The following is a 27738-nucleotide window of genomic DNA, read 5'->3' on the forward strand; positions in this document are numbered from 1 at the left end:
AGCGGGAATGGGCATTTAAAGGGAATTATATATGCTGTTTCAGCTCTGTATTTGTACTCTTAAAAAAAAAAAAAACTAAACTAAACTGAGTCAAAACAAGCTAGCAAATTGTTAAAGGCTTTTCCTGTCTCCGATTTTCTCAGTTCTTCCCTGAACCCTTCTACATAGTGGAATTACAATAGTGTTTGAGTTAGAGTATGTGTCCTTAACGAGCAAGTAAAAGTTTGTTTTTTTGTTTTGTTTTGTTTTGATTTTGAGAATTCAGCCATTGCATTAATACCCCTTAATTAGCCAAACCCTTTTGTTAGAAATTTTGTAATTAATGAGACTAAAATGATACGTGGCATAGAAATGTTTCAGGATAATTGATTGAAATGTTATATGACTGAATATTACAGAGTGCTTAAGTCATGTCAAACGCACCAGGTAACATTATTTGTCTGGGAGTTCTGGAAAAGGAAGAGGAAGTAGGGGTTATGTTAGGGAAGAGAATCTAATTTATTTACAAAGTGAGGGATTAGTGGGAAACCCAGATAGTCAACAGGGAAGAGTCCAATTCAAAAGAAAACTCTGATTAAGATATATAGACTCCTATAGCTCCTAGTATGAAGTTAATTATGAAGAGGGTCAAGGGTGAGGTACCTGCTAAAGAAAGTCCCTATCTTCCTTTCTGCTACACTGCACACCACTGTAAAAGGAATATGTTAAATCAGGGATTTCGTTCTTGTACTTCCATTGACTCATCTGCTCAGGCCTAGCATTTTATCCCTAAGGAATTCCTTAAACAGGGATGGAGAATGAATTTTGGCATTTTAATGTAAGTACTTGCTTAGGATACCATTTTAAGGTATTTCTGTTAAAATGTCATATATCTGTCAGAAAATACAAATGTTAGCTCATCTCCTTGTTGGGAGAAGTAAAGGAAACAGTGAGAACCATATTTTTATTCGTGTATAAAATAGCCTCCATGAGTTTCTATCATTTTACTGACCATATTGTAGGGAAACAAGTTATTGAGTGAAATGAACAAAAATGATGCTATCTTTACCAAGAAAAAAACAACTTTGCATAGGCTTTGCAAAGTTATATTTCAGGGATTTCCAAAATGAATATTGGTTTCTGTAGTAAGATGGTCGAGCTCATGTTAAGCCTAAGAACACAATGATGAACGGATTAAATTTAAGATTTATTTGTTTGGATCCCATGATATGGTCAAGCTCTTGTTTTGCTCTGGTTCCCTTCTTTATTTTCTCTTCCAGTTCTCCCACTTCAGTGTCTATTCTTACTCCCTGTCTGGTGTGAAAGGACAAAGTTCAGAGCTTGATATACACACCCTATGGTACCAGGCAATTGGTAATGGTTTTCCATTACCCGCATATACCTCCTTCTTTTCTTTTTCCCTTCTCCTGTTTCCCTTTCTTCATTTCCTTTTACCCTCTTACTCCCTTTATTCTTTTGCCTTATTTTGTTCTCCAGTGCCTGTGTCTTAGGCCTGCCAGTGACACCCAGGCATTGCTTAGCCCTGCCCTCCACCCTTCAAGTGGGGAATGAACACTTGGATACCTATGTGAACAATTAGGTATGAATTTCCCTCACAGACTGCAAAGTGCCAGTTTAAATAGATCTAACCTGTTAAAGCAAATCTATGTTAGACTCACCTCTTCCTGGAATCATAGGCGCTAATAGCGCTTAGAATGTAAGAAACAGTTTTGGATGAGAATACGGTTTGCTGTGGATAAACTGAAAATTGATTACACTATATGTGGATTGAAGTTTAATTTTATTTCGTTCATCATCTGTAATGTTTTACTTAAATACAAATTATAATGTCATGCCCAAAGGAAAATAATCCTATGATATAAACTGCCATTGACTTTTATAAGTGAATTCTTACTTGAATTTTTATTTCATACCAGGGTACTGAGATCATATAGTACTTTCATGGGCTTACAGCAATCTGAAACCCATGAGATTTACAGAAACCTAAAACCTCAGTAAAGCAATTCAGAGATTTTCTGAACAGGTGCGGTGGCTCATGCCTGTAATCCCAGCACTTTGGGAGGCCGAGGCGGGTGGATCATGAGGTCAGGAGTTCGAGACCAGCCTGGTGAAATCCCGTCTGCATTAAAAATACAAAAAAATTATCTGGGCGTGGTGGTGTGCGCCCGTAGTCCCAGCTACTCAGGAGGCTGAGGCAGGAGAATCACTTGAACCCAGGAGCCGGAGGTTGCAGTGAGCCGAGATCATGCCATTGCACTCCAGCCTGGGGGATAGAGTGGGATTCTCTCAAAAAACAAACAAACAAACAAAAAAAAAAACTCAAAGATTTTCAATTGACTTAATCATATTAGTTAAAATTAAATGTTACCTGTGGATTTAATATTAGATCTATAAATTTGTTATAGCAAAAATAAGTTGCTTATTTAAAAAAGATAAATATTTTCAAGTAAAATGTGTTTCTTTTTAGGTACCAGTTCTATATGACCATATTAGAAATTCAGTTTGGGATTTTTTTTTTTCCTTTTTGGGTGGTATTTCAGCCTGCTACAGAATAAATGCCAAAATGTCTGTCTAGACACTAAGAATTTCAAATCAAATGTATTCTAATTAAAAAAAAGTCTGTAGTCAAGATTAATTTTAGTACATTTCTCTTCATAAAGCTTTTTTCCCTTATATCTAGTTATTCAGTTGAATTCAGGGATGTATTTCTTTTTTAGAAGATAAGTGAGAAAATGAGTATTTAATGCTGTTCTCTAAAACTGAGCACAAGAAAGAACACCTAGAATTATTTGGAAATAAAACCATTCTAAATCTCTTATACGTATTTGGGAATAATTTTGCTGCTGTGTACAAAGAAATAAAATATTTTTTAGATAAGAAACTAAGGATCATGTATTTTGAAACATTACACACCTGTGGAAAGTGTTAAGGAAATTGCTCAGAAATAATGTTAACAGTTTATTTATAAAATTAGTGTGATACTATGAGCAATATTTTAAAAAATGTAATATCAGAGCTCTAAAGATATTTTTAACATAATTGAAGTATGCATAATTACTAGTACAAAAAAAGCGTATATCTTTTGATTTTTAACTTTTTGCTTCAAAACGCTTAATAGAAAAACTAGTGAGATTAGCCAACTCTGGGAGAAACATGATACGGCAATATGCTGTTCCTCTTATGAACTGCTGCTTCTACTTAAATCTATTGATTATGCAGAAAGCATGAAAAATATAGAAAGATACTAAAATGAAAGTTGCTCATAATTTGCATTGCTCAGAAATAATATTAACAGTTTATTTCCCTCCAAGATTTTGATGTGCATGTGTAATTTATTTTAAAATGGCCAGCATATAGTTATGAGACATAGTGCTGTTTACCCATCTGTACAATGGGGATAATAGCACCTTCCTCATGGTTTGATTAGGAGGATGAATTGAAAAAGTTCCACAAGGCTGCCATAGTGTGATGGTGATGGTGATGGTGGTGATGATGATGGTGTTGTCATTATGATTATCGTAATATTTAGTATAGTATCTTTTTTAAAAAATTAATATGAGCAATATAAAAAGAATAATGTATTATCAGAGCTCTAAATGCCCTATGAAATCATGATTTCAGGTGGTTGCATCATATTTTAGCTTATTTACAATATAATTTAACCACCTCCTTTTTCATCTTCTTCACATTAAGAAGAAAAAGAAATACCATGCTTCTTTGCATTTCCAAATGATCTCTTGTCTCCTCACTGACCTCTAGTTAATTTCTATAATAAGTGATTTCTATCATTCATTCTTAACTTTCTTTAAAACTTGTAAGAAATGTAATTTCTTAAGTGGTTTGCTCTAAGCTCTGAAATTTTTTATATTTGGGGTCAGGGAGAGTAATGACTTCATATGCAGATTTTTAACTTTTTCTTTAAGAGCAAGGATTACCCTTAATATCAGTTATAAGGATAATGTTTTGAGCTATAACACATATGTGGTTTGTGTTTTGACCTTCTTTGAACAAGCTTTCTAAAATTGTGTTTCATCAATATAATTAGCAAATTAATATATCTACTCCATAGGTGTCTTTGAGTGTCCGTATCTTTCATTAAAATCATTCTTATTCAAAAACTTTTGCTTTCAAATTCTTTTAATTCACTAAATGATAATTAAGTTTTTACATCTATTCTCCTACAATTCCACTCCCCCCACTGCAGTGTTTTTTAATTGTGAAAGAAGCATGAAAAAGCTATCTTCTAATTTTGTCTTTTGATTTTTAAAATTGTTAGGATTTTTAATGTGAAATACATATAAGTATTCTAAAAATGAAACTTTTCTTGACCAAGGAAGAAATACATTAAAAGTAGAGAAGTCTGATTAAGGTTCATTACAGCATTAATTTAGAAAGTATGGGAAAGACAGGGAAAAATGTCAGTTTTAAATAATTAAAACACTGAATTATTAGTACTGCTAGGTCTTTTGCAAGCACTTTATCATTAACATGTGACTTATGTTTTATTCCAGTTTGTCTGCATAGCCCAGCAAGATTACTGCCGTATTCTCAACCAAGTAGAAAAGAACATGCAAAAAGTTGAAGAGGAAGGAGAGATTGTTATGGTGAAAGAACACCGAGAACTTGATCGAACTGGAACAAGAAAGGGACACATTGTCATCAAGGTAGGACACAGAACCACTCCTCCTTCCCAAGGAAAGGAATTTTTTTGGTAGTATTGGTTGTGGCAATTTAGGGTTTTTTTCATTTTTAAGCCTATCTCTTAAAGGTTATCAGTTGTAAAAAATCTTTATGTATGATCTCCTGATGAATAGCAGTTTCATTAATTGTTAACTGTGTTACTACCCAATTCATTTTATGTTGAATGTTTGAAATCCCAGTACCATATAATGTCGTGTGTGTGTGTATACATACATATACATATATAGCAATTAAACCTTTTCTTTGTTACAGGGTACCTCAGAAAGGTTAACAATGCATTTGGTGGAAGAGCATTCAGTAGTAGATCCAACATTCATAGAAGACTTTCTGTTGACCTATAGGACTTTTCTTTCTAGCCCAATGGAAGTGGGCAAAAAGTTATTGGAGTGGTTTAATGACCCGAGCCTCAGGGATAAGGTTGGAAATATATTCTATTTTGGCTTTTAAATATGAAATGTAAACCTAAAGATACTTTAATGTATGTATTTGTCAGGGCAATTATGTCCAGATTAATGTAATGAAATAGGAGAATGTACTTCTTAAGCAAAAACAAAACAAAACAAAAAGGTGATATAAAATATTAGTTCAGCCTTAGAAATATGAACAAAATATTAGTTCAGCCTTCTTTAAACACAGAGGCCAATAAATTGGCCACCAAATGTTTAAACATTTTTTAAGTTCTGTTGGGAGTGTGGTAAAACATAATAAAACATCTGGATTCCATAGGAATCTACACTTTCTAGTTTCGTAGTAAGTATACACCAGATAAAAGTTACAATTTTTAAGTTGGCACCAGAGCAGCATTTCATGACAGTCATCAGTCTCTGTAGGCCCCAGGATTATAATTCTAAGGAGACCATCTAGAGCTCTTGAGAGCTCTAAGGCCAGATTGGATGATAAACTACATTGTCTTATCTCCTTCCTTTTATATTCTGCACCCTTACAGAGCTTTCTAGGCTTAATAGCATTGATTCTCTTTGTCCAGTGTGTTCTTCTACCTTGACTTTCTAGTTTCTGTCTTTTGTATTAGCTGATTTTTGTTTTATTACACCTTTGCTTTTATTTTGATCTGTTTCAAATGCATTTTGAAAGTTAGACAAGTTTTAAGTTAAATACCCTCACAGACTCAGAACCTTTCCTGGCAAAGCAACCTGAAGTCTATATTCAAAGTAAAAATACTCATTTTCAGAAGGGCATCCTCTTTGAAGATTTTATTATTGTTAATTTATTTTCCTGTTTATTATTATTAGGTAAATTGTTTGAAAGTTGGATATCTTTTCTGGAATGACTTTAATCACATTTTTGGCACTAAAAAGGAAACTTATTGAAAATAATTGACTTTTCAGGTTACACGGGTAGTATTACTGTGGGTAAATAATCACTTCAATGACTTTGAAGGAGATCCTGCAATGACTCGATTTTTAGAAGAATTTGAAAACAATCTGGAAAGAGAGGTAATATTTGTGTTTTTTTATGATCAGCTTAAAGTTCATTTTATTCAGCCTGTTTTTGAGTTGACACTACTGTTTCTGAACTCTTACAGAAAATGGGTGGACACCTAAGGCTGTTGAATATTGCATGTGCTGCCAAAGCAAAAAGAAGATTGATGACGTTAACAAAACCATCCCGAGAAGCTCCTTTGCCTTTTATCTTACTTGGAGGCTCTGAGAAGGGATTTGGAATCTTTGTTGACAGTGTAGATTCAGGTAGCAAAGCAACTGAAGCAGGCTTGAAACGGGGGGATCAGGTATGCTATTTCTAAACTCAGATTTAAGGGTAAATTTTGGTGTCTGGTTTTTCTTTTTTTTCAGTCAATTTTGATACATTTTATAATTTCATTTTTAGATATTAGAAGTAAATGGCCAAAACTTTGAAAACATTCAGCTGTCAAAAGCCATGGAAATTCTTAGAAATAACACACATTTATCTATCACTGTGAAAACGAATTTATTTGGTAAGTATTTTGCATACTTTTCATTTTTCTCCTTTTGGCCTTTTTAGTATTTCAAACATCATAAGAAAGCATATATGGTAAAAGCATAGATTAGATCTAAATAAAAAGCTACTGACTTAAGCATAAAAAATAATCTGTCTTTATTGATAACTGAAATCTTCTATTGATAAATACTAAAATACCCGTAAAGAGTATACTACTCTTTTTAAACTTGTTTTGATAGAGCAACATACCAAGCAGATTTGGCGTGATTCGTTTATTGTGTGGTATTGTTTTTCTGCAGGTTTGCAGTTTTGATAACTGAAGTCTGTACTTCTCATATATTTCCAAGTTCCACAATTGCCTTAGAATTGTTCAGATATCTTATAATTGCCATTATATGGTGTTTCTGTTTTCATTTATTTTAGTATTTAAAGAACTTCTAACAAGATTGTCAGAAGAGAAAAGAAATGGTGCCCCCCACCTTCCTAAAATTGGTGACATCAAAAAGGCCAGTCGCTACTCCATTCCAGATCTTGCTGTAGATGTAGAACAGGTGATAGGACTTGAAAAAGTGAACAAAAAAAGTAAAGCCAACACTGTTGGAGGAAGGAACAAGCTGAAAAAGATACTCGACAAGACTCGGATCAGTATCTTGCCACAGAAACCATACAAGTAAGCATCTGCATACGTTTTCTGTGCATTTTTTTATTTTGTTAAAATGATATGCAAAGGTAGTGATGTAATTAACGTTTGCATGAGTCTGAAAACTGTTCTAGGTTTTTGTGACTGAGCTATTTTGGAAGCAGTATTAAACAATCAAATTTGTTTTAATCTCATTTTTGCCACTTATTTGGCTACTCCCAATCTTCTTTAAAGATAGTTTAGCATTTCCTCATTTGAACTATTTTTGGGGGGTTTGGACTTTCTATTTTATTTTATTTTGTTTTGTTTTGTTGAGACGGAGTCTTGCTCTGTCACCCAGGCTGGAGTGCAGTGGCGCGATCTCGGCCCAATGCTAGCTCCGCCTCCTGGGTTCACGCCGTTCTCCTGCCTCAGAGTGAGTAGCTGGGACTACAGGCACCCGCCACCACGTCCGGCTAATTTTTTGTATTTTTTAGTAGAGACGGGGTTTCACCGTGGTCTCGATCTCCTGACCTCGTGATCCGCCCGCCTTGGCCTCCCAAAGTGCTGGGATTACAAGCATGAGCCACTGCGCCCGGCCTTTTATTTTTTAATATTTATTTATTTTGAGAAAGAGTCTCACTCTTATTGCCCAGGCTGGAGTGCAGTGGCACAATCTCGGCTCACTGCAGCCTCTGCCGCCCAGGTTCAAGTGATTCTCCCGCTTCAGTCTCCCGAGTAGCTGGGATTACAGGTGCCTGCCACCGCGCCTGGCTAATTTTTGTATTTTTAGTAGAGACAGGGTTTCACCATCTTGGCCAGGCTGGTCTTGAACTCATGACCTCGTTATCCACCCGCCTTGGCCTCCCAAAGTGCTGGGATTACAGGTGTGAGCCACTGCACCCAGCCGCAGGTTTGGACTTTCTCAAAGTGTGTGTTTGCCTCCTGTCTCCACCATCATGATTTAGAATTGCTTTTTCTACTGTGTTTTGTTTCTGTGTATCTTCTTTACCAACAGCATCTGCTCCTTACCAGTCAAATCATTGCTTTATCCAGTTGCCACTATTCATCCCTATCATTCTCTATTTTCCCCTCTCTCTTCTATTTTCAGTTATTTAATTACTGTCAAGGCATCAACAACCAAGCACAGAACTCCTTTCATTTTTCCCAGTCAACTTAGTAGTCAGAATGTCAGGTGTATTCTTGAATTTCTTCTTGGTTATTTATTTATGCCAGGAGCTCAGCGAGGCTAGACAAAATTGCAGGTATTTCTGATGCTTTTTAAGCTTGCTTGTTTGCTTGCTTATTTCTTCATTTTAGTTCCTTCTTGAGTCTAGGGATGTTTTAAAAACTTGATTACTGTCAGCCATTTCTCACTGTGCCACATTTAGTTATATCCCCAAACTACAATGTTAGATAATAACTTTAAAACATATAATTTCTTTCTTTGATAATTTAATGGGTCTAAAGACATGCAGTAGATATGCAGGACTATCAAACACTTCTTTTTCTTTTTTAAAAAAATTCCGTCCATTTCAGATAAAATTTTCATCCACAGATTAGAGAAATGTGATTTAAAATATACTACTGATTGGTTGAGTTGTCCCAATTAAACTATGGAGTAATGACTGGTGGTTTTGTATCAGCTGAAGAAGTCTTCTATAGCAGAGTCCTAAGGATAAGCAGTGAGTAGTATTTATAGGCTCAAGAGGATATTTATATTGAGTAAGTTTCTACGAGACAATGGATTAAGGCACCTGGCATTTACAGAAAATAAGAATAAATTTTTAAAATAACCCTCGTTGATGAAAAGCTTATTTTTAAATGGATGAAAAAATAAATTACCTAAATGCAGATTTTTTTAATTAATTAATTTTTTTGAGACAGAGTCTTGCTCTGTCAACAAGGCTGGAGTGCAGTTGCTGTGATCTGCTTACTGCAACCTCCACCTCCTGAGCTCAAGCAGTTCTCATTCCTTAGCCTCCTGAGTAGCTGGGATTACAGGTGTTCACCACCATGCTCGGCTAATTTTTTTTATTTTTAGTAGAGACAAGATTTTGCTGTTTGGCCAGGCTGGTCTCGAGCTCCTGTCCTCAAATGATCCACCCGCCTGGGCTTCTCAAAGTGCTGGGATTACAGGCATGAGCCACCACACCCAGTCCTAAATGCAGAATTATTAACAGCACAATAACAAAAAAAGATCTTAGAGTCATATTTGACCATGAGTTAAATAAGAACCTTTAAAAAAAGTTGGCATGACCCTGGCAAGTATAAATAGAAATGTGACATGTAAGAACTGGGATGTAATCCATCAGCAATACTGAATGTTGGAAAGGAACACAATATGAGAATACTATGTATAATTTTGTTCTATGTGTATTTAGAAATACTCAAAAGCTAGACAAGGGAAAAGAAAAAGAATGATTAGATGTGTTGATTTTAAAACACTGAGGAAACATCTTAAATAATTTGTATTTAGGAAAATATATGGCTCATTTAAAGATTTATCATGAAAATTATTTGAAATCATATGTGTAATGCAATTGAAAAGAAAAAATAAAGGAAGTTTCACAAAGCTGTAGGATCTGTCATATTGGTAACAGACTTGATTTATACTATACTAGCTATTAAATTTTTCTATAAATTACCATTTGTGTATGAAGATTTTTTTTTTACAAAGCTACTAAACTAGCAATTAGAGAAGTCTAGATAGAGTATACTGTTGAGTTTTTTCCTCAAACGTTATCAGCCTTAGAGAAGCTAAGATGCTAGATAATGGTAAATTGGCAAGGTAGGCACAATCGGGTGATGTGCATAGAGAGGAAGGAGAAGATGGGGCATGAGCTCCCAGAATTCAGATCTGGTTGCCAAGTAAGTAGAAAAAGACTAATGAACCCAGAGACAAGAAGGAGTAAGTCAGCACACTATAAAGCCAGCGAAGATCGAAAGACAATTTCAGTAACAAGAAAAGTGTTGGAGAGGTAGAATCATAAGAGGATGTGCCCAGAAAGGGACATTTCTGAATTAGGTCTTGGATATAAAATAGTTTGAATCCAAGAGTGGCCGTGTGTCTGGATGACAGAGATGTAGGTGAGTAATGAAGAAACTGAGAGTAGAAAGGCAGTTCATCATATAAGGTGTTAAAGTGTTGCAGAGAAATGGTTCTTAAAGGTTGAGTGTGTGGTGGCTCACACTTGTAATCCCAGCACTTTGGGAGGCCGAGGCGGGCGGATCACGAGGTCAGGAGATCAAGACCACGGTGAAACCCCGTCTCTACTAAAAATACAAAAAATTAGCCGGGAGTGGTGGCGGGTGCCTGTAGTCCCAGCTACTCGGGAGGCTGAGGCAGGAGAATGGCGTGAACCCTGGAGGCGGAGCTTGCAGTGAGCTGAGATAGAGCCACTGCACTCCAGCCTGGGCGACAGAGCGAGACTCCGTCTCAAAAAAAAAAAAAGGTTGAGTGTGCCTGCAAGATGCTAATATTTGTAGCCTTTTGTGCCAGAGTGGCCCAGTCAGCTATGCTTTGTCCTGAGCCCATAATAATGATCTCGTGTCGTGTATTACATAGCAGGTTTTTGGCAGAGACTGCTTTATGTGGTTGAAAAATAAAATTCCACTAATGTAAAAGTTTTCATCTTTTACAGAATATTAATACTTTTAGTCTTTATGCCTGTTATATGATTAAATAGAAATTTAATTTTGTACCAGACTGACCTATGAATTTGAAATAATTCACACTGAAGTTGTCTTTATTTTTTTTTTAATTTTGATTTCAATAGCTTTTGGGGTACAAGTGGTTTTTTGCTACATAGGTGAATTATATAGTGGTGGTGAATTCTGAGATTTTAGTGCACCCATCACCCAAGTAGTATACATTGTACCTAATGTGTAGCTTTGTTTAATCCCTGGCCCCCACCTCACCCTTCCCCTTCTGAGTCTCCAAAGTCCATTGTATCACTCAGTATGTCTTTGCCTACTCACAGCTTAGCTCCCACTTATAAGTGAGAACATAGGGATTTTGGTTTTCCACCATTATTTCACTCAGAATAATGACCAACAGCTCCATCCAAGTTGCTGCAAAAGACATTATTTTGTTCCTTTTTATGGCTGAGTAATATTCCATGGTGTAGCTATAAACGCATTTTCTTTATCCACTCATTCGTCGATGTGCACTTAGGTTGCTTCCATGTTTTTACAGTTGTGAATTGTGCTGCTCTAAACAAAACGTGTGCAAGTGTCTTTTTCATATAATGTGAAATTGTCTCTAGTTTTAATTTTTGTCTTTAAAAAATGTTTTTGCCCTTATTTACCTCTATAATTTCCATTTTCAAAAAAATAAGTAAAGGGAAGAAATGTTGCTATTTTTTAGCATAGTCATTAAAAATAGTAGTTATTATGATCAAGCCCTAATGTGTGAAAAGACTAATAAATGCTAAATTTCTTCATTTTATTTATGGCACCTTAGTTTATATTCCAACCTTAATATAATTTTCCTCTTATTTCAAGGTGTTTATAGAAACTAGTCTGAGCTATTATAACCATTTTCTTGTGACCCCAGTTATTTCTGTGTGTGTTATTGCTTTATTTGAGGTTTTGTTTTGGAAACAATTGACCCTTCAAGTCTAGAAATAGTTTTTACATATTATTAAATCATGTTTCAAGAGTTCACAGTAACAGGCTTTTTATAAATGGAAAAGAGTTTGTCACTGTCGATAATAACCAGTATTTCTCTGGATACTTAAATGTGTAGCTAGAAATTTTGATCAGAGAATTAAAAGTGAGTCATTGGATTTCTGTTGGCTTTTCTTTGATGCTAGGAAATGTCACCATGCACCACTGTTTTTTTATGCTCTGTATAATCAAGAAATAATGTCTGTGTCAGTCTCCTTACATTTGACTCCATAATGATCTCATTTTTTCTCTAAAACATCGAGAATAAAATTAAGACACTTTGGATTTTTTTCCTCCACTTTTCATTTTACCCAATTTCTTCAACTATTGAAGGTCAGATTATAAAATAATTTATCATTCTGATGCAGAACTATCAGTTGAGTGAGATAAATGTATTCTTTTTAATGTGCTTTTTCTTAAATCCATTTCCATCAGAAGCTAGAGCTTATTTTTTTTAAATATATTTCTATGCTGAGAAACTACTAATATTTTTTATGGCTTATCTACTTAGAAAAACCATAGGTTTGGCTGGGTGCGGTGGCTCATGCCTGTAATCCCAGCACTTTGGGAGCCCGAGACGGGCGGATCACGAGGTCCGGAGATCGAGACCATCTTGGCTAATATGGTGAAACCCCGTCTCTACTCAAAATACAAAAAAATTAACCGGGCGTGGTGGCGGGCGCCTGTAGTCCCAGCTACTCGGGAGGCTGAGGCAGGAGAATGGCGTGAACCTGGGAGGCGGAGCTTGCAGTGAGCCAAGATCGTGCCACTGCACTCCAGCCTGGGCGACAGAGTGAGACTCCATCTCAAAAAAAAAAAAAAAGAAAAACCATAGGTTTTAGAGAAACACACTATACACTTACGAAACAGCAAAATGAGGCTGGGTGCTGTGACTCATGCTTGTAATCCTAGCACTTTGGGAGCCTGCAGCAAGAGGATCGCTTGAGGCCAAGAGTTTCAAGACCAGCTTGAGCAACAAAGCAAAATGCTGTATCTAAAAACAACAACAACAAAAAATTCAAAACAAAAACATCAAAATGAGGTGGATACACTTAAGTTGCTTTTGCAATTTTCAATGAAATTTATTAACGGTGTTTTTACATTAGCTGCAAAAAAAAAATGGAATATGGCTTTTGGTCTGTGTCTATTATACACTGATGACGTACAACTTTTTAACTTGCTGATAATTTTCTAATTTTCCTCTTGTTTCAGTGATATTGGCATTGGTCAGTCTCAAGATGACAGCATAGTAGGATTAAGGCAGACAAAGCACATCCCAACTGCATTGCCTGTCAGTGGAACCTTATCATCCAGTAATCCTGATTTATTGCAGTCACATCATCGCATTTTAGACTTCAGTACTACTCCTGGTGAGTATCACCAACACTTCTTTTGTTTTCTTATAGTTATCTTTTTATTTCTAACATAATGGTCATATTATATATATCTCTCTTCATTTGACATGGATTATATCAGATGCTGAGTAAGGATGAAACTTAAACTTCAAGATTTTTGAAATCAGATGTTGGAACCAGTTCTCTTTACATTCAGCAGAGTATTTTTATATGGCCATAGGCAAATTATCTGTCTGAACTTGTTTCTTCTTTCATAAAATGAAGATAACACATCCCATGCCATGATTACTAAATCATATCAAATAAATAGAGTAAGAGGCATATTTTAGGTCTAATTAATGGACTTTTCAATACAATAAAGATTAACTCTGGATTTAAATTTTATTTCTTTGATGCCAGCATGACAGTCTTGAGAGCTACTGTTGTGTACTGATGTGCTTGCAGCTGTCTGTAGATCAATCTGTTATCTTTAGGGAAAGGTGTGTTCTTGCAGCAAAACAGCATGCAGATTGATTCTTTGAGGAAGACCTAGAGTAAGGGAGAGGTAAAAGTTCAGCATTACTTTTTCTTAAGGAGCTTTTTTCTGATTACTTTGCTTAATTGCATTGCCATATATTAAAATTCTTTCTACTTATGTGTGTGACTTTTCTTTCCCCCAGACTTGCCAGATCAAGTGCTAAGGGTTTTTAAGGCTGATCAGCAAAGCCGCTACATCATGATCAGTAAGGACACTACAGCAAAGGAAGTGGTCATTCAGGCTATCAGGGAGTTTGCTGTTACTGCCACCCCAGATCAATATTCACTATGTGAGGTCTCTGTCACACCTGAGGGAGTAATCAAACAAAGAAGACTTCCAGATCAGCTTTCCAAACTTGCTGACAGAATACAACTGAGTGGAAGGTATATATTATCTACCTTACTGGATTTCTTTATCCCCTCTTCAAACCCACATCAAAGTCTAAGAGATGAGCAATTTTCAAAGTGTTTTTTATATAAGTGTCCCTGCGATTAAAAAGTAGTAGTTGTTGTTGTTTTTTTCTTTCACCAAGAATTACTGTATGAAAGCAAATGCACACAGTCGACTACTGACCCTTACAAGGATCTCTTAGGAACTTGTTCAAGGGCACTGTGACCTGAAGGTTGTTACTGACTTCCAAAATGCGTGCTGTAACTTCTCATGCTTGCCTTAGGGTCCTGGTTCGGAAGGGTTGAGTATGCTTGACGTAAAGTCATGGGGTTAAACCCTGGTGCTGTCTTCCCTTTGGATATATACGTTCACAAACACATTTTCTAATCATATTCTAGTGTCATTTGCTCCTGCATACCCAACTTTTCTAGGAGCTTCCTTAGTTTAGGCAGAGACATCTGTGACAATGTGGTTGGCCACTTCTGCCTGTTATTGTACATTATGCTATGAAATACACTTCTTAACTCTGAAACCAAATTTTACTTGCTACAGAGCTTAGTCCTTTGCTGCAGAAGTGTTTATATCACACATGTTGCTTGCAAGAAAATGCTGTGTCTGATTTTATCATTCTCTTCAATGATATTTTCATTGTTAGAGGTATGTAACTTTATCTTCAAGTCACAATAAGTGAAAGTTGAAAAAGAAAATAGTTGTTTTGGTTCTCATAATGGCTGGTTTCTACACTGAAAATTAAGTAGTTCCACAAGTCATATTCTTTCTATTTTTAACTTATGGATTGTTTCACTGTATTTGTGTTTTTCATGTTATAGATTTAAACCAGGATATAATTCATTCAAACCTTTGATTTTCTTGCCATCAGCTATAACTTCCTTATTCCTCTTCACTTTTGTTTTCAAGCACTAGCAAATAGTTTTGTTTTAGTAGCTCTGTTTTTTCCAATTATCATTTCAATGCACGTTGATATATCTGGAACCACGATGGAGTCTTACAGAGCTCCACTGAGCTATAGATTCATGATTGACATTCATTATTGAAGAAAATTATAGATGGGTATGTCATGGGCTTCATGAGTAATCAAAATGGAGAATGTTAAATCTGTGAAAGTCAAGGGCGCAAAGTATATATTTTCTGTCATATGTGTTTGCCTTGGTGAAATACACAAAAAAAAACATTTTAGCAGGGCCCCTACTGTGCTCATTCTGTTTTGTCGTTTATGGAATTTTCACAGAGAAAGCATGTGTCTAAAAAACAAAAACAAAACAAAAAATACCACCACCATCACCACACCACACACACACATACACACACACACACACGCACACGTGCGCACGCAACAAACATCTTAATGCTATTTTCAACAAATTGCCTAAAAGGAAAAGGGGCTCCAGCCCTGTGTTCTCATTTTGACACTGGTATTAACTACTCAACCTTTAGGAGCCTGTTTCCTATTCTGACAAATAAGTATAATACCTACTATCCACTTACCTGTAGAGTTTTTATGAAAATCCAGATTTTTTAAAGTTAACCTGTTGTAGGATTGTTCTATTCATAGGATGAAATAGAGGGAAGTAGCTTAGGGTTTCTTAGGTATTTGAATAAATAAGTCAACCTGGATCGTTACAATTTGGGCCCATCAATAATCATAGATTATTGAGAAAATAACAGTGTCTTGGGTCTAATCTTTCTGCTTCCTGCCTTAGGGCCTAGTTCCTTTTTAAACTAAAAATGTGACTGTTTTCTGTTATTTTTAGCAAAAAGGGTAAAATACTTCAGAAAGCAAGAAAAGAAAGGATAGAAAGTCCAACTAGTACAAGTGAAATTCCATGTGGTTTGTGTGTTTCTACCACCTACTTCTGGATAGACAGTTCTATGACCTGGTAACTGAGATAGCAGCTGCACTGTCTTGGTTGAAAAGAAATCTTCCATAATTCAAATTAGTGTTCTCTCAAACTTCCCATAAAAAGTAGCATTATTCTTTCAAGGAGTATCATGAGATTGCTGCTTAGGCTTTGACTGTGATATGTTTCTGTTTTTCATAGGTATTATCTGAAAAACAACATGGAAACAGAAACTCTTTGTTCAGATGAAGATGCTCAGGAGTTGTTGAGAGAGAGTCAAATTTCCCTCCTTCAGCTCAGCACTGTGGAAGTTGCCACACAGCTCTCTATGCGAAATTTTGAACTCTTTCGCAACATTGAACCTACTGAATATATAGATGATTTATTTAAACTCAGATCAAAAACCAGCTGTGCCAACCTGAAGAGATTTGAAGAAGTCATTAACCAGGAAACATTTTGGGTAGCATCTGAAATTCTCAGAGAAACAAACCAGCTGAAGAGGATGAAGATCATTAAGCATTTCATCAAGATAGCACTGCACTGTAGGGAATGCAAGAATTTTAACTCAATGTTTGCAATCATTAGGTAAGAGAGCACATTTTTTCTTAAGATTCAATTCAGTTCACAGATTTAAAATATGTATCAGTCCAGGAACATCGTATAATTAATATAAATGCAATAAGTTTTAATTGACTCATAAGGGACAATTCATTTTCTCTGAATCCTAACCTTAATCCTTAATTTAAAATCTCTCATATCAAAAAAACAGCTGTGCCAACCTGAAGAGATTTGAAGAAGCCGTTAAGCAGGAAACATTTTGGTAGCATCTGAAGTTCTGATTTGGAGCTCAGAAAATGTATATCCCCCACTTTTTTTTTGTTTGTTTCAACTTTTCTCAATATCAGTTTATTTTTCTGTGGAAATAACAATACCCCAAAGAGTTATCAACAAGATTAATGATATAATGTATGTGGAGTTCCATCAAATAGCCCAAAGCAGATGGCCAGGAAATGTTTATTTTCTTCCCTTTTTTTAAGAGCTTAGATTGAGGTTAGAAGAAAAAAAATGGCAACAATTACTTACATTGATGTTGAGAGTGATTATTAAATTAGTCATTTTCTCTGTCTGGGAGTTTAGTCATACTCTCATTACTAGCATATCTTTTATTTTATTTTATTACTAGAGGATATTTGCTCAATTGGTTTTATCGAATGGCCGCTATAGGCTAAGCACTGCTATGTGTACATACTGCTGTGTATGGAAACAAAGCATCAATACTTATATTCAGGTGGTTTTGCTGATAGTAAACAGATGAGGTAGGTCTATAGGGAAGAGAAGAGTAAAACGCCTTGGCTTGATCCTGACCCTACTTCCCTGTGCCATCTCATTCCCCAGAATTATCATGAACAGTTTCTTATGCAGCCTTCTGTAAATTGTTATGAATATAAAGCATAAACATAGAGATGTTATATGTCAATAAATGAACTGTACACAATTTTACTTTAGTTGTTATACCACGTTTCTTTTTCTCCTCTCAGTGGCCTAAACCTGGCACCAGTGGCAAGACTGCGAACAACCTGGGAGAAACTTCCCAATAAATACGAAAAACTATTTCAAGATCTCCAAGACCTGTTTGATCCTTCCAGAAACATGGCAAAATATCGCAATGTTCTCAATAGTCAAAACCTACAACCTCCCATAATCCCTCTATTCCCAGTTATCAAGAAGGATCTCACCTTCCTTCACGAAGGTAAACATAAGGCAGAGGGTTTCCATCTTTGCTTGGAGAAGCACAGAATAAATGCCATGTGATTTCCTTTTTTTCCTCTGTCAATTTCAGGAAATGACTCAAAAGTAGACGGGCTGGTCAATTTTGAGAAGCTAAGGATGATTGCAAAAGAAATTCGTCACGTTGGCCGAATGGCTTCAGTGAACATGGACCCTGCCCTCATGTTCAGGACTCGGTGAGTATGTCATCTTCAGTGGCACGTGTGAGAGTAGAGAAGGTTAAATTTAGAGCTTCCCAATAAATGATTTTTAAAAAGTTTGAATATTTATATTTGTAGTATGGCAGAAATTATAGTAGGATGTGCTGAGAATCACTTGTGAGCTCTAATTTGGAATAAATGTCTTATTCTGTATAAAGTGTTCTTTCGGCTGTCAGTAAAAACAGTTTGTCTTTCAGACATTTTCAGTGTAATAGTCACAATTTTATGTGTTTCTTATTTCTCAGAACACTGACTTGTAGAGCTAAAACTCATAACTAGTAGTATGCACTAAAATATGTAAATACCCCAAATAGTCTTGTCTCAATATCCACACAACAAATTTAGCTAGCAGTGTAGTAAAAAGTGATTAATTCAGTGAAAGAGAGAAAAGTCAGTCTTAATTCTAGAACAAAAAATTTAAATGTAATTGTCTTTTAAGCCAGAAAAATATTTCTAGTAAAGTTGCGTGTGTGAGGTGATTATGCAGTTTAATGTTTGTGGGCTTCTAGAACTGCTTATCCAGAAGTCTAGTCCTTTCTTTCTGAGCTTGTGATCTTTCTGTCTCTCTTTCTACACCCATGCTTCAATCTCCATGGCTCTCACTTACAGGAAGAAGAAATGGCGGAGTTTGGGGTAAGTGGTGGAGACCTTGCATACCCACACACAGTTCTTACTCTGCTCATTGCATTGTTTTCTTACCTGCTGTATTTTCTGATGCTTTGCATTTTTGCATTTTTTTCCTTAACCCTCTTGCTGTAGCAGAATTTCATATGGCAAACTGACTTCAAGTTTAATCTGTTGGGGCTTTTGCTTTTGAAGTCATGATCCATGAGAGCTGTGAAATGATTGATGATTGTTCTGGGGAACTATAGACCAGTTTTTCTGAGCTCTTAGAAATACTTTATTTTAATATAATTGGTGTATCTTGAAATGCGGAAAGCTCAAAGTAGGGCGAGGGGAGGAAGGATATTAGGAAAAATTGTGCAATTAAAGTATTTCACAGATATGTAAGAAATAAATATATTTAATATTTAATAGGTGCCCCCAGGTGTTAAACACAAATTTTTTACAGCTCAACTAACTACTATTTTCATTCTGTATAAACCAATCCTTTTTAAAAATCATTCTTAACAATTCATATGCTCAATGGTTTCCATACATATATGTTTACATTTGCATGATTGTTTTATTAACAGATTGACCGTATTACTTTAAAAACTCACCACATTCAACTCAAGGAATAAGAAGACAATTGTGAACATTGTAGCTAATTTTATTTAAATTTATGTATAATATCCTCTTTAGGAGCAGTAATTTTAATGTTGCAAATCTGATGATTATAGCTTTGTATTCTTGCATGAGCTTTTATATGTAATTATTGTTTTCTGGCACCTGTGAGAGAACTGCCTTAAATGCTCTGTAGAGGTGAAAAGTAGAATTTCCTAGTTGGAACTGAACAGGTGCCAAACATATATTTTTATATGTGTATTATGTATAATTTTCTTTAAATTTTTAAAATCTGTATTATTCTATATTCCTGTGTAACAGTTTACTCACTGGAATGAGGCATGTGACCTTTTGAACATACAATATTAATATCAGTCTTGGCACGTTTTAAATAGATAAAGTACTCCCATGCTAGAGTGAGCTGCATATCTACCTTTTCATCTTCCAGGTCTCTCAGCCAGGGTAGTACAAACGCAACAGTGCTAGATGTTGCTCAGACAGGTGGTCATAAAAAGCGGGTACGTCGTAGTTCCTTTCTCAATGCCAAAAAGCTTTATGAAGATGCCCAAATGGCTCGAAAAGTGAAGCAGTACCTTTCCAATTTGGAGCTAGAAATGGATGAGGAGAGTCTTCAGACATTATCTCTGCAGTGTGAGCCAGCAACCAACACATGTGAGTTTTTCCTTAAAGTGGCTGCAGACTTTGGCTAGAATGCAGATTTGTTTTCTGTGCAGTGGTATGGGCAGTGACAAAATAAGGCTTAGTGCAGAGGGGGAGCTAGCAATCCTGAGATATACTAGTCTTTCCCTTGAATGCTAATATTGAATACTAGGTAGCACTGTGCGCGGCCAGGCCCTCATGTCAACTGGGTTAGTATGTGGAGGATGACACTGTCCACATCTAAGGCAACCCATTGCTTTAGTTTCACCTAAAGCAGCCAGTACACATGCAACAGACGCATATATAGATATGGCTCCCATTTACATGTCTTTTGTTCTCACAAAGCTACCCCCAAAGTATAAGCAACCTGAGGGGAGTCAGGGCATAAAATTGGGTGTGCTGGCTGCCTTTTAACCACTAGCCCAAACAACACCCAACAACAAATTCAGCTACCAGTTAGTTAGAGCAATGATTCTGCTCCACAGTGAACCACAATAGCCTTTAAAAATCTGGTTAGTCGGTAAATGGGGCAGTTTTTTTTTTCTAAATCTGCATCTTGACTTGTAAGACAAAGGCATTTTCCATTCAGTATACTCCTGTGTCTTTTATGGGCAAGTTTGAAGATATCTTCTGTAGGATTTAATTTAGATAGGTGATTTGAGAAGGTTTGGACTATTAGATTTACCCAGGACACTGCAGAAGCACTGCGTCATGGTGAAGAGCTTGTCCTCTGGAGTCAGAGTGGTCTGAGTTCAAGTCCTGTTTGTCTCCTCTTACTAGCAGTGTGGCCTTAGGCCAGTTACTTGAGCTCCCTAATCCTTAGTTTCCAGGCATGTAAAAGGGAGGAAGCATACATATGTCACTGAGTTTTGAATATTAAGATACTACATATACAACATTTAATTGTCTTAAATTGCTTTGCCATTTATCTACCACAAAATATATACTCAGTATAATACTCAAGCATTATTGGCTACTGTTAGCTTGCATAGATAATTCTACATCCTAGGAATGTGGTAGTAAATAGATTGCAGTTGACAGCATTTATTAAATAAAAACTTAGCACATACATGTCAAACAATTTGGGACACTGTTTTAGAAAAATAGTGCCTGATGACTTTTCTGTTGTAGCTTTTATCATGTATTTGTGTCTTTCATATACATGGATATAACATATTGAACTACCCACATTCTTCTATATTTTTAATGGGGTGTTTAATAGTATAATCATCTTTTGAGATTGCTGACTTCATAAAGTAGATACCTTTGTCCTGCCACATAGCTAATATTTTCTGTAACTAGGGTCCCCCATCCATTTTCTGTGCTTCGTAAAGGCAACAGGAAGAAAGGTGTGCATTAATTTCGTATTCTAACTGCAGAAAATGCTCACACGGTTCTAGAATTATCTTCTACATAGCTACTAGCATCTAAAATTCTTTGTTCTATTTTCAAACCCAAACAATTATCAGTGCCTAAGAATCCTGGTGACAAAAAGCCTGTCAAATCCGAGACCTCTCCAGTAGCTCCAAGGGCAGGGTCACAACAGAAAGCTCAGTCCCTGCCACAGCCCCAGCAGCAGCCACCACCAGCACATAAAATCAACCAGGGACTGCAGGTTCCCGCCGTGTCCCTTTATCCTTCACGGAAGAAAGTGCCCGTAAAGGATCTCCCACCTTTTGGTAAGTGATTACATTCATTTCTTTTTTTTGGTGCCATTCACTGTCATGGTTTGCAAATTAGGAAAAAAATATTTGTCTTGGATAACTTTGTCTAATATATTTGAGCTTCTCTGTAATTATTAGCTCCTAATAAAACATGAACACTCAGCAAGTTAAACCTGACTTTGCCAATGAAAGGGGTTGTTTTTATAAGTAATATCTCATTTAATCATGCTCATTTACTATGACAGGGTGTTAATAGAGAAGTTATGTGTCTATTAATTTAATTTTTGCTAAGCACAGAAGATGCTTTGTTCATTTACATTATTTAAACTGGTTTTGCCTTACAACCAACAAACTGCTGGGATTTAAGCAGAATATTTTAAGTTAAATGAATTATCTGAAGGTAAATTCTTATTTGTTGACTCACTGATTCTATAACTTAGGGGAAAAAAATAAAACAACTAACTCCTGAGTGAAGGAGCTAAACTACACTTCATCTTTCCTACTAAAAGAAAAACATCAGCCAGGCGTGGTGGCTCACGCCTGTAATCCCAGCACTTTGGGAGGCCGAGGCGGGCAGATTACGAGGTCAGGAGATTGAGACCATCCTGGCTAACACGGTGAAACCCTGTCTCTACTAAAAATACAAAAAAATAGCCGGGTGTGGTGGCGGGCACCTGTAGTCCCAGCTACTGGAGAGGCTGAGGCAGGAGAATGGCGTGAGCCCGGGAGGCGGAGCTTGCAGTGAGCCGAGATCGTGCCACTGCACTCCAGCCTGGGGGACAGAGAAAGACTCCGTCTCAAAAAAATAAAATAAAATAAAATAAAATCACAGTATATAAAATACTAATTTAGAGACGCTGCAGGTGTTCCCCCCACTCTAGTCCATGAAATAGTTTTGTTCTATATACTTTCTACAGCTTAAACATTGGTGTCTTTGTCATCACTAGGACCACTTTTGAAGTATCTCACACAGCTTTCTCAGGCATAACATCTTCACATCCATCCACGTGGTTTGAAAGATAGTACTTTTTGAATCTGTGTGTGATGCTGGCCTTGGAAATTTTTTCCAGATCAAAACTACCCATTCAATTAGCTTTATTTCCTGTGTATATGATTTCTACATGTAATCAAAGTATTGCTTTAAAAGATTTTTTTAAAAAAGATTGTATTAAAACAACATCAAACTGCTTACATGAAGTGAACTGAAGGATTAAATCTTTGTTAAATTTTACTGACTAACACTAATTTGAGGTAGTTTCAGGCTGTAGTGCCTTCCCAAATATCTCTTTGTTGTTCAAAATAAAATTGAGAGTGCCTCATCATAATATGAGAGGCTTTGTAAAATATTTCAGTGTAACTTCCTCATTTATGAAAAATAATTTTGAGGAGGGAAATCATCTTACATTGACATACAGAATAATTTTTCCTCCACTCTCATCCTTTTGGATCCTACACGTGGTGCTGGCTCACTTCCTTCTTCTGAAACCTTCCTCCAAGGTTTTGGGACACAGCACTTTCATGGTCTCTTCCGCCCTTCTCTTTCATCTGTTTACTTGATCAAGTATTAACTGCGTGGGATTCCTTAGAGCGCTTTCATTCACATTCCTAGTTAGTTCCTCTTAGCTCTTGACTCTGTACTCTTCTCCCTCTATTCTCACTTCCCTTGAGCTACCCCTTTCCAAGGATACAAAACAGTTTCCAACTCAAATTTGGTTTCTAATAATAAACATGTCTAGCTCTGCCACTTCCATCCTAAATTGAGTGTTTCCAAATTGTCCATTTTTTCTTCATTGTTACCTAACATCTTGTTGAATAAAGATGGTGACTACTTCAAAGTTTAGAATCTAACGTAAAATATCAAAAGCAATATATTTCTGGTAATGTGGCAGATAGCAGTCTGAAACCAAACTATGGGTATCTCATGCCTTCTGTAGGCACTTACTGTGTGGGCCATGAAGAGTACAAAGAACATTTAGATTGTAAACAGGTTGGACCTCAATGTAATGATATTAAATCTTAACACAAAAAAGTTTTTTATTCGTAAGTGTTGTTTATTTTCAGACTTGAAAATACATATTTAAGGTTTTTTTTTCTATTATAGGCATAAACTCTCCCCAAGCTTTAAAGAAAATTCTTTCTTTGTCTGAAGAAGGAAGTTTGGAACGTCACAAGAAACAAGCTGAAGATACAATATCAAATGCATCTTCGCAGCTTTCTTCTCCTCCTACTTCTCCACAGAGTTCTCCAAGGAAAGGTAGAATTAAATTACTTTTTGTTTTCTTGTACTGAAACCTATACATTTTGGCTATAATAAATTCCAGAGTAATGTATTACATAATTCTTAACATTATAGTCATTTAAGATGAGCTCATGAGTAATGCCCAATGGATTTTTTTTCCCTCAGTTTATAAATTTGGAAGAATGGTGGTTTTTAAAAATGTTATACTTACAATAAATAGTATTAAATTTATAACTATAAGAAGCCTTTTAAAAATACATTTACTTTTTATTCATGATAATTTTACAAAGAATTTTTTATATTACAGTTTGTTCTAACTAAATTTGGTTATATGACATTAGTACAGAGAAGAGGGCATTGCAAACATGAAAACTAATATCTTCCTGATTTATTTTTTCATTGTATTAACACAGGTCTTGATTACCTTTTTGGTTGCTACCTTGTTTTATTTTTCAAGAGATTATATTTTAGGTACTCAGAGTCGCCTTCTTATGTTGATACGTTCTCATATTAAAAGATTAGGTAATTTTCTGCTGCATAACTCTTCAGGCTACTTCCTCCTCCTGCCCTTTTAACTGAATGAGTGTAAGCCAATAATAAATGGCTAGGACTTAGTTTTCCCTAAAGGAAGGCCAAAGGGGCTTAATACATTGTTAAATTTCACTGACGCAACAGGTATTGCTTTACTTGGTAGATATTTCAGACATCTGTGCATTTTGTATGGGTATCAGTCTCTCCTGTCCTTGTTACATGGATGCATCTCAATTCTTTTCTCATCCTGTTGTTAGGTGGCAGTGGCAATCAGCTGAGATCTTTTGGCTCCGGGCAGTTGGACTTAACCAGTTCCTCCTCTTCTCTTGGAAGTGAGAACAGTAACAAGAATAACAATGCACCACGGACCTATGGGATAGGTGGGGTTTATAGAACCAAAAATGGGGTGGGAAAGAGAGGAATCATCTCATTAGTTAATGAAAATGGGAGAATTCCTCCAAATGTCAAGTGCTCCAAGTGATTTATTTTTCTGAAACTTTTTTTTTTAGCAGACTGTTCAGGGAAGGCTTTAAATCTTATCTGTCAGAACTTGCAGTGTGGTTTTATAAAAAGACATTTTATAAATGAACACATTAAATCTTATCAAGACCTGTGCAGCCTTTAAAAAATAAATCAGGAATTACCAATATACTGAAAGAACATACTTAAACTGGCAACATTTAGATGCTCTAGATTTTAATTTTTCTTAGGTAAGTGGCATTGAAGGAATTTGCATTGCATATAATATAAAATCAATATTTAAGTAACACAAGATCCCTAGTAATGTAGACAAAAAAAAAATGAATATTGAGAAAGAAGATTTGGATTTTTTTCATTAAAAATATCAAGATAGGGCCGGTTGCAGTGGCTCACGCCTGTAATCCCAGCACTTTGGGAGGCCAAAACAGGCTGATTACCTGAGGCCAGGAGTTCGAGACTAGCTTGGCCAACATGGTGAAACCCCTGTCTCTAGTAAAAATACAAAAAATAAAATAAAATTAGCCAGGCATGGTGGCACACGCCTGTAATCCCAGCTACTTGGGAGGCTGAGGCAGGAGAATCGCTTGAAGCCAGGAGGTGGAGTTTTCAGTGAGCCGAGATCCGCCACTGCACTCCAGCTTGGGTGACAGAGGGAGACTCCGTCTCAAAAAAAAAAAATCAAGATAGGCCCCTTCCATTGTGACTTTCAAAATTATTTTTAGTAACAAAAGAGACTTAAGGTCCTTTCAGGCCAAGAAGTGGGCATCTGTTTAGATATTCTATAGTAATCATCTTGTGAAAAGTGCCCATTAACTCCTTCAAAACGATTGGCTTTTATGTGATTCAACCAATATTAATACTGAAAAACCAAATGGCAAAAATTCAAAGACATCTTCAGGTCTTATTTCTTTTTTTTTTTTGTTTATATGTTTACTTAAAATTGTAGGTAGGATACAGGTATTTCCAGTTGAATTAGTCTATGCCCTACAAGTTCTAAAAATAGAAAACTGTTGAAAACAAGATCAGTGGCTTTGCATTTTGAAAAAAACATACTTTAAAATCTGATCCGTTATTCTTCGTGGTTTCTTTTCTATAGACTAATAGTGTAATTATATAGATGAGCTAAGAATAGTCGAGTGGTGCCTTTTCTGCATCTTTTCCTAGCTTGTAGGATACTTTCTTTTTTCCTCTCTAAACTTTGATTAAACCACTTAAGCTTCATTAGAATAAAACATTGGTCTCTTAGTCATGTGGTCTCTACAAGTGAAATGGGGTTTTTCTCCCCACTTCTATAGAGATATCTATGCCTGCATTTTATTTTTGCTTCTATTTGGTAGACTTCCCTTTGATGTTATAAACCTAGAGAGTCTAATTAATACGGTCGTATTTCTCATGCAGGCTATACTTTGGCTCCCAGTGGTACTGTGGATAATTTTTCAGATTCTGGTCACAGTGAAATTTCTTCACGATCCAGTATTGTCAGCAATTCGTCTTTTGACTCAATGCCAGTCTCACTGCACGATGAGAGGCGCCAGAGGCATTCTGTCAGCATCGTGGAAACAAACCTAGGGATGGGCAGGATGGAGAGGCGGACCATGATGGAACCTGATCAGTATAGCTTGGGGTAGGTGGCTCTTTTTAATGTTCTTTTGAATTTATCCTTCCATCTCTATTTTAATAATGAGTCTTTTCTTCCAGTGTTTGTTTTTATTTATTTTACATAACGCCTAAGAATTTTTCTCCCGTCCCAGTTCTGATTTTCACAATTTCTACACTAAGTATCATGTTATTTTTGTTAAGCAGACTGCTTTTTTAGTTAAGTTTATTCTTCATTGGAACACAATTGTTCGTGCCGAAGGCAGAGGGTGACTGTAGATCCATCCCAGTTCTTTTGTATGAGCTGCCTTCCTGAAATAATCAGATTATATTGAGCCACCCTTAATGTTGTTGGGGAAATTTTTTTTTTTTTTTTTTATGGCACGTTGTGTTCTTTTCCCCCATGCCTGTTTTATAGTAATGATAAAGTCAGAAGGCTAGACGTGGCAGAACTGGCCAATATAAGGCAATTCAGTGCTACTTTTATCCTGTTTCTGGGATGAAAGCAAGCTACCTTTCTAGGAAAAAGGGTATTTTGGTTTTATCATAGGTGAATTAGTTATCAATCTTGTTTTTTTTTTTTCATTTCTTTTAACCACTTAGGTCCTATGCACCAATGTCCGAGGGCCGAGGCTTATATGCTACAGCTACAGTAATTTCTTCTCCAAGCACAGAGGAACTTTCCCAGGATCAGGGGGATCGCGCGTCACTTGATGCTGCTGACAGTGGCCGTGGGAGCTGGACGTCATGCTCAAGTGGCTCCCATGATAATATACAGACGATCCAGCACCAGAGAAGCTGGGAGACTCTTCCATTCGGGCATACTCACTTTGATTATTCAGGGGATCCTGCAGGTTTATGGGCATCAAGCAGCCATATGGACCAAATTATGTTTTCTGATCATAGCACAAAGTATAACAGGCAAAATCAAAGTAGAGAGAGCCTTGAACAAGCCCAGTCCCGAGCAAGTTGGGCGTCTTCCACAGGTTACTGGGGAGAAGACTCAGAAGGTGACACAGGCACAATAAAGCGGAGGGGTGGAAAGGACGTTTCCATTGAAGCCGAAAGCAGTAGCCTAACGTCTGTGACCACAGAAGAAACCAAGCCTGTCCCCATGCCTGCCCACATAGCTGTGGCATCAAGTACTACAAAGGGGCTCATTGGTAAGTTTTAAAATTGGGGGCTTTGTCATGTCTGGATCATGTCTCTAATGTAACTTATTACAATAGTAAAATTATGTGTTTGTTGGTTCTTTTCCTCATTTTCTCCATTGCTATATAGGACTTCCAAATTAGTGGTGTGT

The 27738-nt window shown here is 36.3% G+C and overlaps 1 protein-coding gene across 15 annotated transcripts in view; it reads left to right on the plus strand.

Moving 5' to 3' along the window:
* Positions 1–27738, plus strand: part of RAPGEF2 (Rap guanine nucleotide exchange factor 2) — a 256394-nt gene that overhangs the window by 222848 nt on the left and 5808 nt on the right. For 6 of the 15 annotated variants that reach the window (XM_055276262.2, XM_055276263.2, XM_055276267.2 and 3 more), the window contains 18 exons: positions 4512–4664; positions 4954–5118; positions 6048–6155; positions 6245–6448; positions 6547–6655; positions 7063–7309; positions 13142–13299; positions 13944–14184; positions 16252–16635; positions 17589–17800; positions 17891–18014; positions 18648–18671; positions 19714–19937; positions 21395–21604; positions 23691–23843; positions 24617–24739; positions 26238–26463; positions 27039–27598. In XM_055276262.2, the coding sequence (XP_055132237.1) occupies positions 4512–4664; positions 4954–5118; positions 6048–6155; positions 6245–6448; positions 6547–6655; positions 7063–7309; positions 13142–13299; positions 13944–14184; positions 16252–16635; positions 17589–17800; positions 17891–18014; positions 18648–18671; positions 19714–19937; positions 21395–21604; positions 23691–23843; positions 24617–24739; positions 26238–26463; positions 27039–27598 (3625 nt within the window). The remainder of the gene's footprint in view (positions 1–4511; positions 4665–4953; positions 5119–6047; positions 6156–6244; positions 6449–6546; positions 6656–7062; positions 7310–13141; positions 13300–13943; positions 14185–16251; positions 16636–17588; positions 17801–17890; positions 18015–18647; positions 18672–19713; positions 19938–21394; positions 21605–23690; positions 23844–24616; positions 24740–26237; positions 26464–27038; positions 27599–27738) is intronic. The other 9 variants (XM_055276268.1, XM_055276269.2, XM_055276274.2 and 6 more) reach the window with 5 other exon arrangements.

The sequence above is a fragment of the Symphalangus syndactylus genome, chromosome 4 (genome assembly GCF_028878055.3).
Source record: "Symphalangus syndactylus isolate Jambi chromosome 4, NHGRI_mSymSyn1-v2.1_pri, whole genome shotgun sequence".
NCBI lineage: Eukaryota > Metazoa > Chordata > Mammalia > Primates > Hylobatidae > Symphalangus > Symphalangus syndactylus.